This window comes from Chiloscyllium punctatum, chromosome 2 (genome assembly GCF_047496795.1).
Source record: "Chiloscyllium punctatum isolate Juve2018m chromosome 2, sChiPun1.3, whole genome shotgun sequence".
In the NCBI taxonomy this organism is placed as follows: domain Eukaryota; kingdom Metazoa; phylum Chordata; class Chondrichthyes; order Orectolobiformes; family Hemiscylliidae; genus Chiloscyllium; species Chiloscyllium punctatum.
In genome coordinates, this window is record NC_092740.1 from 5,074,722 (window position 1) to 5,088,620 (window position 13,899).

Consider the following 13,899-nt stretch of genomic DNA (forward strand, 5'->3'; position numbering starts at 1 on the left):
GGACACAGTATCGCACTCTCTCTCTCACACATACACACCCCGACACAGTCTCTCGTTCTCTCTCTCTCACACAAACACACCAACACAGTCTCTCTCTTTCTCTCTCTCACACACACTGACACCGTCTCTCACACACACAAACATGCACACATACCAACACAGTTTCTCTCTCTCTCACACACACAGATAGTGTCTCTCTCTGACACACACACATACACACACACAAGCAGATACAGTCTCTCTCTCTCACACACACAAGCAGATACAGTCTCTCTCTCTCTCACACATGCACAGGCAGATACAGTCTCTCTCTCACACATACACAGGCAGATACAGTCTCTCTCTCTCACACACACACAGGCAGTCACAGTGTTAATTTTCCTCCTTCCCCGTTCATATTGAGGCTTGGTTGCTCTGCGGTTTGATTGACAGTTTAAGGGTGCGCACCGTGAAATGCTGCCTTGCTGTAGTTTCAGCCCCATCCCGCCGGGTTCGGGGTTGCGGGGGGGGGGGCGGGTGGGTATTATATAAACACAGTAGATGGCATTCGGTGCAAGTTTGCAGGAAGTTGCTGTGCACGCTTTGCAGGTTCTGTTTCCTGAGCTTTAAGAAGCTGTGGTTTCAATTTTTTTTTGGCAGCCTTTGCGAGTTGCTTTTTATAGACAGTCTCTCTCTCTCTCTCTGTGTGTGTGTGTGTCTGTTGCAGACTGCTGGAGCTTTCCAACCTTCGCTGCTGAGCTGGAACTATGGCGGCTTACTGCACCATGGTGCTGCGTGTGTCTCGGAGAGGGTTACCTGCAGGGACCTGGAACCAGGTGAGAGCACACAGTACAGGGAGCCTGCTCTGCCTGCTGCTAGCCCAGTACATGGGCACCTCCAAGACTGGGCACTGAGCCCCTTGTTCAGGGCAAGGTCACACACCCCCTTCTCTACAGTCAGTGCTTTTCTTGGTGTCTTTTCTTTACTTTTTTTTAAAGTATAAAAACATTTGTGAGCAAAGCTGCAAAAAGACAGGCTGAGGATGAGAGGATGCCCGATTAGGTGGGTCCCTGCCTGCTTTTTAAAGACCCCCCTTGCTGAGACTTCCAGCCAAGGCAGTTTGGAAAAGGTTATTTCTGCTGGGCCCACAACACAGTGTGTGTTTGTGGTTTGGCCGGGTTGGGTTTCTGCACTGTTTGTGGGGGGAGTTTTCACACACACTTTGTGTTCCTGGGATCAAAACACAGTAAATCACGTTTGGAGAGGGAATCCTGTAGAGGTCCGTGACCTTTATCGATCTGAAACATTATGTCTGTTTCTCATGTGCACTCCAGCTGTCAGAGCAACTGAGAGGTTTCCAGACCTGTTCTGTGGGGAAATACTGAGCTTAGGTTGCAGTATTGAGTTGTAAAAAGACAGTTTTGGTGGGGTGGGGGTGGGTAGAATTGTATATTCCACTTTGGGGACTGTTGAGGTTTGGTTTAGATTGAACTGAACTGAAATAACCTGGTGGAAATATAGATTAATTTGAAAATATAAACTCTCTTCGTTCATCATTCTTTCACGCTGAGTCCAAGTTGGTATTGTTATGAAGTTGTTGAGGAGCTGAGTGATATCGTCCTTTATCAAGGTTATGTTTGTACTGAGTGTTAGAGGTTGTTAGCACGGGGATCCTGTGATTGGATAGGATTGTCTGGTTTGATGAGGAGGGGGGGTAAATCAACATCCCTCTTTCTTTTAACCCCCCACCCCCCATTATAGAAGAAGTGAGCTTCTTGATGTCTGGTTTCCATGGCTTTAGATAACATGGAATTTCAGTTCCTTTGGTTTAGTTTCAGTTTCACTTTCTTTTTTATGTTTTTTATTTTTAATTTTTGTTTTTTTTCCCCCCTTTTTTGCTGTAATCCAACTTCCTTTATAGACTCATAGAGATGTACAGCAAGCAAACAGACCCTTCGGTCCAACCCGTCCATGCCGACCAGATATCCCAACCCAATCTAGTCCCACCTGCCAGCACCCGGCCCATATCCCTCCAAACCCTTCCTATCCATATACCCATCCAGGTGCCTTTTAAATGTTGTAATTGTAGCAACCTCCATCACTTCCTCTGGCAGTTCATTCCGTATATGCACCACCCTCTGTATGAAAACGTTGCCCCTTAGGTGTCTCTTTAGTTTAATCAAGAGGCATATCTCAATACAGGATATAATCAAGAAAGAACCCACTCTATTCACTACTGCAGACTTACTGCAAGGCCACACTTAAAACTATTCAATTTATCTGTTTCTGTGCTGGAACCTCTCCTAAACAGGTTCTTCCAAGATCAGTGTTTAAGTTTTCCTAGATGCACTCCAATGTCCAGCAATACATGAATTTAACGGCAAAGGCAGTAACTGCACAGGTTCACTGCTGTGTCAGTTAGCAGTGTGGGTCGGTCTGTCTGTCTGTCTCTCTCTCTCTTGCACTGACCTGACCATGTGCTGCCTGTGTCTGTTATTCTCCCTTTTAAAGGTGCTCTTGTTTTGACTTTTTTTTTCCCAAAGTTCCAAAACAATGAAACAGCATATGAAACAGTAATTGCTCCTCCTGGAATTCGAGGAAATCACCTTCAACACTTAAAATACCTCAAAAAAGGAGCAGCTGTTACAGCCAGAAATGTTTCCTGTCCTCCATCTTGGATTACCCAGAATACTTCACAGTGGTCTGCTGTTATTGATCCCCTTGAATAAGGGAGTCACCAGTTTGAACCCTGCTCCTTGTTGTGTACCTGAGCTCAAAGCTAACACTGTCTTCAGACAGTGGGGGGGGTGTGGGGGGGGTGCTGAGGCAGTAAGCAGAGCTTTCCATCACTGTGGTGTCAAAGAGAGAGGCCCCCTTTTATCTTGGTCAACACTCTCTCAAGGAACATCTGAAAGCCATTGAGTAACAGGGTCCCTAACCCTGGCTGGGAGGCCCAGTATGCTCCGTAATAACATTTCTGAACAGGTTGATGAGAACAATAGGTTAATGTAAAGGGCTTGTGTCACACAGCTGATTGTGTTTGTGTGATAGTCATGCCTGTATTTCAGATTACAACACACTGATGGTCTGTCTTCAGAGCTGTAAGTTTTGTTCTCCTCCCTCGTTTGCCTCCTGGTCTCTCTGACCTCTGCCAGTTATTGAAGGTTAATACTTGTCTCCAGTGATGATGACTATTCCTAAACAGAGCTGTGAATCTGTTTTGAAAAAAAAACAGGTTTTATCAGCAGTGCAGTCACATGCTCAGCTCCTGCCTTAAACATCGACATGTGCTCTCTTGATTACATTTCTGACATTTCTCACCTTGAAGACGTGAGGAACCAATCGAATGGCAGGCTGTTCCCTATCCAAGCATCACTCTGAGTGCAGTCTCTGCCCTACCTCCTCACTGTGTTTAAAAAGAGACTCTGTACAATGTAAACAGAGACTTGCACTGTGTTCTGGTGAAACCAAACCAAGAGAATACTTCATTGCAAACTCTCGACAGCCTTCTCTGAGTGCCACCTTCTGTGAAATTGAAGCCCTACCTTTTGATCGGTTTGAAGAGGATTCTACAGCTGTCTTTACAGGCTGGGGAACCAGAGAGATGTCTCTCACCAGGACAAAGCCAAATTTGAAAGGTTCTGATGATTTAAAATTTGGGATTCTTGTGTTTCCCCTGAATTTGGGGAGTAGCGGGTGGTATCCTTACTAAGCAGGTTGTCTTTAATCAGCCCAGTGAGTAACAGGATACTCCCAGTCTCCCCCTGCCCCTCTCCCTACCCTGTTCTATATCCATGCCCATGTGCACCACCTCCTGCAGGATTCCAGATGTTCAGGTGGAGGAGAGGACAGGATGGAACGGAGGTCAACACATCTGTCATATCAAGAATATACTTTATTAGAACTCTGTGGACAACTTTCTCTACTCTATTATTTAATCTGTAAGTAAAGATGATTAGGGGTTTAGATAGGGTTTACAGTGAGAACCTTTTTCTGCTAATGAAGTCAGCTGTTACCAGGGGACACAGCTTTAAATTAAGGGGTGGTAGGTATAGGACAGATGTTCGGGGTAGATTTTTTACTTAGTGGGTTGTGAGTTCATGGAATGCCCTGCCAGTAGCAGTGGTGGACTCTCCCTCTTTATGGTCATTTAAACGGGCATTGGATAAGCATATGGAGGTTATTGGGCTAGTGTAGATTAGGTAGGCTTCGGTCGGCGCAACATCGAGGGCCGAAGGGCCTGTACTGCGCTGTATTTTTCTATGTTCTATGTTCTAAAGCTCCTTCAACATCGTCCACATCAAACACTCCCAGCAAAGGGACTGCACGGGGTTTGCCAGGGTTGGCGGATTTGAGCTATAGGGAGAGGCTGAAACGGCTGGGGCTGTTTTCCCTGGAGCGTTGGAGGCTGAGGGGTGACCTTATAGAGGTTTACAAAATTATGAGGATATGGTAAGTAGACAAAGTCTTCCCTGGGGTCAGGGAGTCCAGAACGAGAGGGCATAGGTTTAGGGTGAGAGGAGGAAGATATAAAAGAGACCTAAGGGGCAACTTTTTCACACAGAGGGTGGTACGTGTATGGAATGAGCTGCCAGAGGAAGTGGTGGAGGCTGGTACAATTGCAACATTTAAGAGGCATTTGGATGGGTATATGAATTGGAAGGGTTTGGAGGGATATGGGCCGGGTGCTGGCAGGTGGGACTAGATTGGGTTGGGATATCTGGTCGGCATGGACGGGTTGGACCGAAGGGTCTGTTTCCATGCTGTACATCTCTATGACTCCCAGCAAAGGGACAGCACAGGGTTAGATACAGAGTAAAGCTCCCTCTACACTGTCCCCCCATCAAACACTCCCAGGACAGGGGCAGCACCGGGTTAGATACAGACTAAAGCTGCTTCTGTTCTTTCAACCTGCATAGACTCTGTCCCTATTATCCCAATGACAGGGACAGCATGAGGTTTGATAAAGAAAAACTGCCAGGACAGGGACACCACGGGGTTAGATAGAGAGTAAAGCTCTCTCTACTCTTTTTCATTACAAAGTAATGCGTCCTCTGTGCTGATCTCATCAAACCCCTAGGATAGGTACTCAGAGGGTTAGAGTCATCCAGCACAGAAACAGGCCCTTTGGCTCAAATCATCCACGGCAGCCAGGCTTCCGAAACTGACCTAGTCCCATTGGCCTGCGTTTGGCCTACATCCCTCCAAGCCCTTCCTATTCATATACCCATCCAGATACCTTTTAAATGGTGTAATTGTACCAGCCTCCACCACTTCCTCTGGCAGCTCATTCCATACACGCACCACCCTCTGGGTGAAAACCTTGCTCCTTGGGTCCCTTTTAAATCTTTCCTCTCTCACCTTAAATCTATGCTGTTTAATTTTGGACTCCCCTACCCAAAGAAAAATGGCTTCGCTATTCACCTTCTCTATGCCCCTTATGTGTTTATAGACCTCGATAAGGTCACCCCTCAGCCCCTAATACTCCAAGAAAAAATGTCCCAGCCTATTCAACTTCTCTGTATTGCTCAAACCCTCCAATCTCGGTAACATCCTTTTCAATCCTTTTTGCACGCTTTTTAATTTGATGTATGATTGTCACGTTTAACGGGATACAGTAAAATTTTGTTTTGCGTGCTATCTGGGCAAATCATCCCTTACATTAGTACATCAGAGCAATAGTACACAACGCAGAATACAGTGTAACAGCTACAGAGAAGATGCAGAGAAAGATCAACTCTAATATAAGAGGTCTGTTCAGAAGTCTGATAACAGCAAATAAGATGCTGTTCTTCAATCTGTTTACATGTGTTTTCAAACTATTGTATCTTCTGCTCGATGGAATCTAGTGGGAGACAGAATCACGAGGGTGGGAGAGGGATCTTTGATTAAGTTGGCTACTTTCCCAAGGCAGTGGGAAATGTAGATGGAGTCAATGGAAGGAAGGCTGGTTTAAGAGTTGGACTGGGCTGTGTTCACAACTCTCTGTAATTTCTTGTGCTTTTTGGGCAGAGCAGTCACCGTACCAAGCTGTGATGAGTCTTGATAGGATGTTTTCTAAGGTGTGTCTATAATAATTGGTCAGGGTCATTGCGAACATGCCAAATGTCCTCAGCCTTTTGAGAAAGTAGAGGTGTTGGTGTGCTTTCTTGACTGTAGCATCGAAGTGGATGTAGCAGGACAGATTGTTGGCGATATTTCCTCCTAGGAACTGGAAGCTCTCGATCACCTCGACCATTGCCCCACTGATACAGACAGGGGCGTGTCCTCCACTCTGCTTCCTGAAGTCGATGATCAGCTCGTTCATTTTGCTGACACTGAGGGAGAGATTGCTGGCCTATCCAGTTTGCTAACATCCTTCCTATTAGCAGGGCAACCAGAATTGTAACTGTACTCCAAATGTGGCCATATCAATGTCTTATACAGCTGTTCGGAGAAAGTGAGGACTGCAGGTGCTGGAGATCTGAATCAAGAGTGTGTTGCTGGAAAAACACAGCAGGTCAGGCAGCATCCGAGGAGCAGGAGAATCGACGTTTCAAGCATAAGCCTATCATCAGGAATGTGATGCTGTTCACCTTGTCTATACCTGATGAAGGGCTTATGCCCAAAACATCGACTCTCCTGCTCCTCAGATGCTGCATGACCTGTTGTGCTTTTCCAGCGCCACACTTTTCAACTCTTGTTGAACATGATGTCCCAACTCCTGTGCTCAGTGCGCTGACCGATGAAGGCAAGTGTGTCAAATGTAGTCATCACCACCCTGTCTACCTGGAACACAGCTTTCGAGGAACTGTGTAGCTGCACCATTCGGTCTTTCTGTTTGATTAGGCTCCCTAGCATTAACTGTGTAAGTCCGGCTCTAGTTTGCCTTACCAAAATACAACTCCTTGCATTTATCTGAGTTAAACTCCATCTGCCACTCCTCAGCCCAGTGGTCCAGCTGATCAACATCCTGTTGTATTGTTAGATAATCTTCTCCACTGCCCACTACACCAGCAATTTTGGTGTCATCCTCAAAAGTACTAACTGTATATTCACATCAAAATTGTTTGTTTCTATAAATGACCAATAACAGTGGACTCAGCACCACTGGTCACATGCCTCCAGTCTGAACAACAGCCCTCTGCTTCCTCCATTTAAGCCAACGTTGTCTCCAGTTGGCTAGCTCTCCCTGGATCCCATGTGATCGAACCTTACTAACCAGTCTACCACGTGGAACCTTGTCGAAGGCCTTTCTGAAGTTCATGAACACAACACTCACTGCTCTGCTCTCCTCTATCTTCTTGGTAACCTTTTCAAAAAAAACTCAATCAAGTTAATGAGTCACGATTTCCCACATACAAAGCAATGTTGGCTATACCTAATCAGTGGTCATCTCTCCAAATGCATGTAGATCCTGTCCCCCCAATAGCCTCCCCACTACAGGCATTAGACTCACTGCTGTATAGTTCCCTGGCTTTCCTTGCAGCCCTTCTTAAATAATGGCACCACATGAGCCACCGTACAGTCTTCCAACACCACACCCATGGCTGGCGATGAAACAAGTTCCTCTGCTAGGGGCCCTACAATTTCCTCCATAACTTCCCATAATGTCATGGTGGATATGTGATGTAAATTAGATACAGAATAAAGCTCCCTCTACACTGTCCCCCATCAAACACTGCCAAGGACAGGGACAGTATAGGTTAGACACAGAGTTAAAGCTTCCTCTACACTGTCCCATCAATCGCTGGTAATTTCTGCTGTGTGCTGTGATATTAATCTTGCATGAGCACAGTTAATTGGAGAGGATTGACTCACTGTTCAGTTTGTTCTATATTTCCTCTAATTGTGATCAGTCTGGAGCTGGGGGAGGGGAGGAGGTGGGGGTAACGGGGGAGGGGAGGAGGTGGGGGTAACGGGGGAGGGGAGGAGATGGGGGTGACGGGGGAGGGGAGGAGGTGGGGGTGATGGGGGAAGGGGAGGAGGTGGGGACACGTGGGGAGGGGGGGGAGGTGGGGGTGACTGGGGGAGGGGAGGAGGTGGGGGTGATGGGGGAAGGGGAGGAGGTGGGGACACGTGGGGAGGGGGGGGAGGGGGGGGAGGTGGGGGTGACTGGGGGAGGGGAGGAGGTGGGGGCATGTGGGGAGCTGGGGGAGGGGAGGAGGTGGGGGTGATGGGGGGAGGGGAGGAGGTGGGGGCATGTGGAGAGCTGGGTGAGGGGAGGAGGTGGGGGTGATGGGGGGAGGGGAGGAGGTGGGGACACGTGGGGAGGGGGGGAGGTGGGGGTGACTGGGGGAGGGGAGGAGGTGGGGGCATGTGGGGAGCTGGGGGAGGGGAGGAGGTGGGGGTGATGGGGGGAGGGGAGGAGGTGGGGGCATGTGGAGAGCTGGGTGAGGGGAGGAGGTGGGGGTGATGGGGGGAGGGGAGGAGGTGGGGACACGTGGGGAGGGGGGGAGGTGGGGGTGACTGGGGGAGGGGAGGAGGTGGGGGCATGTGGGGAGCTGGGGGAGGGGAGGAGGTGGGGGTGACGGGGGGAGGGGAGGAGGTGGGGGCATGTGGAGAGCTGGGTGAGGGGAGGAGGTGGGGGTGACGGGGGAGGGGAGGAGGTGGGGGTGACTGGGGGAGGGGAGGAGGTGGGGGCATGTGGGGAGCTGGGGGAGGGGAGGAGGTGGGGGCATGTGGAGAGCTGGGTGAGGGGGGGAGATGGGGGTGACGGGGGAGGGGAGGAGGTGGGGGTGACGGGGGAGGGGAGGAGATGGGGGTGACGGGGGGAGGGGAGGAGGTGGGGGTGACGGGGGGAGGGGAGGAGGTGGGGACACGTGGGGAGGGGGGGAGGTGGGGGTGACTGGGGGAGGGGAGGAGGTGGGGGCATGTGGGGAGCTGGGGGAGGGGAGGAGGTGGGGGTAACGGGGGAGGGGAGGAGGTGGGGACATGTGGGGAGCTGGGGGAGGGGAGGAGGTGGGGGTAACGGGGGAGGGGAGGAGATGGGGGTGACTGGGGGAGGGGAGGAGGTGGGGGTAACGGGGGAGGGGGGGAGGTGGGGGTGACTGGGGGAGGGGAGGAGGTGGGGGTGATGGGGGGAGGGGAGGAGGTGGGGGTAACGGGAGACAATAGGTGCAGGAGTAGGCCATTCTGCCCTTTGAGCCAGCACCACCATTCATTATGATCATGGCTGATCATCCTCAATCAGTATCCTGTTCCTGCCTTATCCCCAGAACCCTTGATTCCACTATCCTTAAGAGCTGGGGGAGGTGGGGGCAACGGGGGGAGGGGTGGGAGGTGGGGGCGACGAGGGGAGGAGGGCAGGTGGGGGTGTCAGGGGGGAGGTGTGGGGGAGGGGAGGAGGCATGGCAGCGATGGGGGGAGGTGGGGGAGACAGGGGGGGGGAAGGTGGGGGGGGAGACGGGGGGGGAAGGTGGGGGAGACGGGGAACGGAGGTGGGGGAGACGGGGAACGGAGGTGGGGGAGGTGGGGGAAGGTGGGGGAGACGGGGGGGGAGGTAGGGGCGACGGGGGACAGGGGTGGGGGAGACGGGTGGGGGAGACGAGGGGGAGGTGGGGGAGATGGGGGGGAGGTGGGGGTGAGGGGGGAGGTGGGGGTGACTGGGGGAGCGTGTGCCCCTCGAGCTCAGTGTGCCCCACTGAGTTTGACACTGCAGTTGATGTGTCCGTAAAACCCTCATTCTGGGTCATACAGGACATTGAAACAATGGACAAACCCATTCACCTCGTCCTGTTGGCAGCAGATCCTGAGAGACTCCTGACTGAGGCACAGACCCATTGCTGAGAGTTTATTGGCAGCACGTCAGACACACTACTCTGTACACGTCCTACTCACTTCACAAAGTTTACCCAGCAAGTGCCACACAGTGACAGGCCTTCGTCTTACCCCCAGGTGTGAGACAGGGAGAGTCCTGTCTCCCCCGTCCCCGTCCCCATCCCCATCCCCATCCCCATCCCCATCCCCATCCCCGTCACCGGTGAAGGGGGCATTTATGACAGAGATGAGGTAACCTTTATTTCTCTGGGAGTTGAGATTCTTTGGAATTCCCTTCCGAAAAAGGCAGTGATGCAGGATTGCTCAATATTTCTAAGGCAGAGGGAGATAGATTCGTTGTTACCCAAGGGGATGGGAGATTATTGGGGGATATGCAGGAATGTAGAGTTCAGGTTAAAATCAGACCAGTCTTGATCTTATTGAATAACAGGCAAGAGTGGCCGACTGTAGCACTGTGTTTGCCTGTTTGTGTTCCCCCAGTATGCTGCTCCATTGTTGGAAAGCAACAGGTATTTAACAGGCTAGCATGTCCTTAGTTGCCCTCTAAGGTGGGCATGAACTGCAGTCCTGGGGTGGTATGGAGGCTCAGTGGTTAGCATTGCTACCTCACAGCGCCAGGGACTCTGGTTCGATTCTAGCCTCAGGCAACTGTCTGTGTGGAGTTTGCACTTTCTCCCCATGTCTGCGTGGGTTTCCTCCCACGATCCAAAGATGTGTCGGTTAAGTGGATTGGCCATGTTAAGTTGCCCGTAGTGTTCAGGGATGTGCAAGCTAGGTGAGTTAGGCAGGGGAAGTGCAGGGTGACAGGGATAGGGTAGGGGATGTGGGTCTGGATGGGATGCTCTTTGGAGGTTCAGTGTGGTCTCATTGGGCTGAATGGCCTACTTCCATACTATAGTGATTCTATGTGCTGTAGGTAGACCCACAATGCCCTTAGGCAGGGAAGTCCAGCATTCTGACCCAGTGACAGTGATATTTTCCAAGCCAGGATGGTGAGTGGCTTGGAGGGGAACTTGCAGGGGGTGGTGTTCCCATGTATCTGCTGCCCTTGTCCTTCAGAAGGAAGAGACATTTTTAAAAACAAATTCCCTGACCCTCATTGTAAGTGCAGTTTACACAGCTGCTAGTCAAGCAGTGGGACAGGGGATTACTGCAAACAAAGCTAGGAGCTGGGGAGGAAGGGAGATTCAGTCAGCAACTGCGGCTGATTAGTCTATGGAATTGTAACCAGTTGTTTGTGACAAAGGAATTCTGCCTGACAACAATTGTGATTGGCTCCCAGATAGCTGAGCAGCTTGTGAATGTGAACAATATGATCAGAAATCTTAAAACTTCATGCAGTGTTTAAAAAAAAGCTAAAGCCTAAACCAAACCAGTTTATTACTCTTCCCAATTCATCAGTGACTTCCTAATTTGTGAACCAGTCACTCTGTGTTTCCCACAATCGCGTGGAGATACCTGGGGAAGAGACACTGAGGTGTAATACATCCTGACAATAAAATGATATTCTTCATGAACTGTATGGACAGGGTCCATTAAACTTAGTTTCCAGTCATTCCCTTAGCCCAGAACAAATGTTTTTTTTTGGTGTGTGTTGTGGGGTTTGTAAGGGGGTTGAGAATGTCATCTTGTCGTAATAGCTGGAGTCTACTTGTAATAAATAGTCATTCTTGTTAAGCACAGGAACGTGCTCTGTGCTCTCTGTTTCCCTGGGGAAGTTTGTGTCCTTCAATTAGCTCTTTAACTTCTCTGAGGATTCTAGAAATGGCAGGACTTTGATTTTCAGTGTGTGAGTCTGCTGTGTCCTGGATGGTGTCAAGCTTCTTGAGTGTTGTTGGAGTTGCCCCAATCCAGGCAAGTGGGCAATGTTCCAGCACACTCCTGACCTGTGCCTTGTAGATGCTGGACAGGCTTTGGGAGATCAGGAGGTGACAGGACGTTTATACATAGATGCTAGCCTCTGACCAGCTCTTTATGTGGTGAGTCCAGATCAGTTCCTAGTTCATGGTAACCCCCAGGATATGGTTTGTGAGTAAAATATAATGTGTTTTCTCCATTTCCAGTCTGTGTTTTCTGTACGTCATTGTTTTTCAAAGTTATCTCCTGATGTCACCCTCCTAAGTGTGTATTTTTGTTTATGCTCTGAAATCTCTTCAGTGCAGGCCTGTGGTAGTGCACAGGACCATCCTCAGACCAAAAGGGTCTGATAACCTCCCAGTGTCTGACAGCAACTCTCTGATACTCCCTCTCCGTCACTCATTAGCCACCCTGGAGCATGGACTGAGGGGTAGGAGAGAGGGGGAAGGACTCAGGACGAGAGGGACTTGGAGGGAGAGGGGCTTGAAGTAAGGGAGTATGAAGAGAGGGCTTGGAGATGGGGAGAGGGCAAAGGTTTATTGGTTGCTGAGGATCACTTAAGGAAGAAGAACCAAATGATAAGTGAATTGTTTCCAATGTTCAGTTCTGCAGCTGTTTGTTCTCCACCAGTGGGCAGAGGCACACCAAGTTCTATGATGACCCTGTGTCAGCAGTGAAGGATATTCCTGATAATTCCACCTTACTGGTTGGAGGTGAGTTGATGCAGTTCTTTTGTGTGTGTGTGTGTGTGTGTCTGGTGTCTGTGATGTTCTCTCTTCTTGTGAGCTGAAAGCTAATTACTGCAGAGAAATCTGACCTTTTCTCCCCCTTTTCCTCTGCTCTGTGTACGCGATGCACATACTGTATTTTTTAGCAGTTGTACTGTTTTCTTGCTAACTCTGTGTGTTAAGCATGTTAGTGTACCTCGAATAAGCTTTCTTTTGAAAATAAGCTCCTCATTGTATTTATGAAGAAACTGGATTCTTCGACGTTGTTCCTTCAAACCCAGTCAAGAGAAAGCATTTCACTGGTCTCATCAGAAACTGGGGAAGTATTCCTCAGCAGAAATGACTTGATTGGAAGGTCCTTTAGTGAACGGCTTATTGCTAGAAGAGAAGATGAAGTGTAAGATGTTCTGGAGTCTATGATACTCTAATCATACATTGTTCAGAATTCCTGAGCACATATGGTTCAGGAAACATGACATTTTGAGAAGTTCCTTTGGTACTTTTAAAAGAATGATCAATCAGTTTCACCCTGAACCCAACCAGAGGGCTGTATCCGAGAATGGAGAAGTTTTTTTTTAAACTTGTATGTTGCGAACTCTGGGAGGGGATGGGGTGTTGTGTGAGGGTGGTGCCCCCTCTCAAACCTTGGTGTACCATTGTGTTGAATACTCACTTGCCCTGTCTTCCCTTCCTGCTTCACTGTTGTTAGGTTTTGGATTATGTGGCATCCCGGAGAACCTGATCAATGCTTTACTGAAGACAGGAGTCAAGGGCATCACAGCGGTCAGTAACAACGCAGGGTAAGTCTGACCAACCAAGGAAATCTCTACACTGTATCTCACCCCCTGTCCTGAGAGTGCTTAATGGGGACAGTGTAAAGGAAGCTTTACTCTGTATCTAACCCTGTGCTGTCCCAGTCCTGAGAGTGTTTAATGGGGACAGTGTAAAGGAAGCTTTACTCTGTATCTAACCCTGTGCTGTCCCAGTCCTGAGAGTGTTTAATGGGGACAGTGTAGAGGGAGCTTTACTCTGTATCTAACCCCGTGCTATCCCTGTCCTGGGAGTGTTTGATGGGAAGTGTAGAGAGAGCTTTTCTCTGTTCCAAATGTAGTGATACGTGTTGAATTAGTCTCCCCTGCAGTTCTCAGGAATATTGGTTCTGGTTGAATGTTGCCCTTGAATGAGTGTGTGTCATTGTACTGGGATTACTGTCAGCAGCAGTTTAATCGGTTGTAAATCATTCACCATGGAATGTGATTGGTGGAACTGTAAGGTGAATAGCCTTTTTCTAATCTGATGTGTGGATATTGGCTCTCATAAACTTTTTATATGTTAGCAGGGAGCTGAGATGTCGGTAAACTTTCTGACCCTGGCACTGAATTACTCGTCAATAAATCTGGCACAAGTGCTTTACGTGTGCTCACACAGAAAGGGGCTTATCTTAATCAGGACAACAGCAAGCCAGACATCTGGGAGAGGGAGTTTCTGGAGAGGGTGGGTAGATTGTGGGGTTTTTGACTGTGTTACTGGGCAGCCATGAGTTTGAAATATATTCCTGTGTTTTCAAACGGACAGT

The 13,899-nt window shown here is 49.3% G+C and overlaps 1 protein-coding gene across 1 annotated transcript in view; it reads left to right on the forward strand.

Moving 5' to 3' along the window:
- Positions 1-570: 570 nt before the first annotated feature.
- oxct1a (3-oxoacid CoA transferase 1a) overlaps positions 571-13,899 on the forward strand; it is a 55,637-nt gene continuing 42,308 nt past the window's right edge. Inside the window, exons 1-4 of the mRNA XM_072592952.1 lie at positions 571-588; positions 707-815; positions 12,200-12,308; positions 13,033-13,123. Of these exons, the coding sequence (XP_072449053.1) occupies positions 747-815; positions 12,200-12,308; positions 13,033-13,123 (269 nt within the window). The 5' untranslated portion in view covers positions 571-588; positions 707-746. The remainder of the gene's footprint in view (positions 589-706; positions 816-12,199; positions 12,309-13,032; positions 13,124-13,899) is intronic.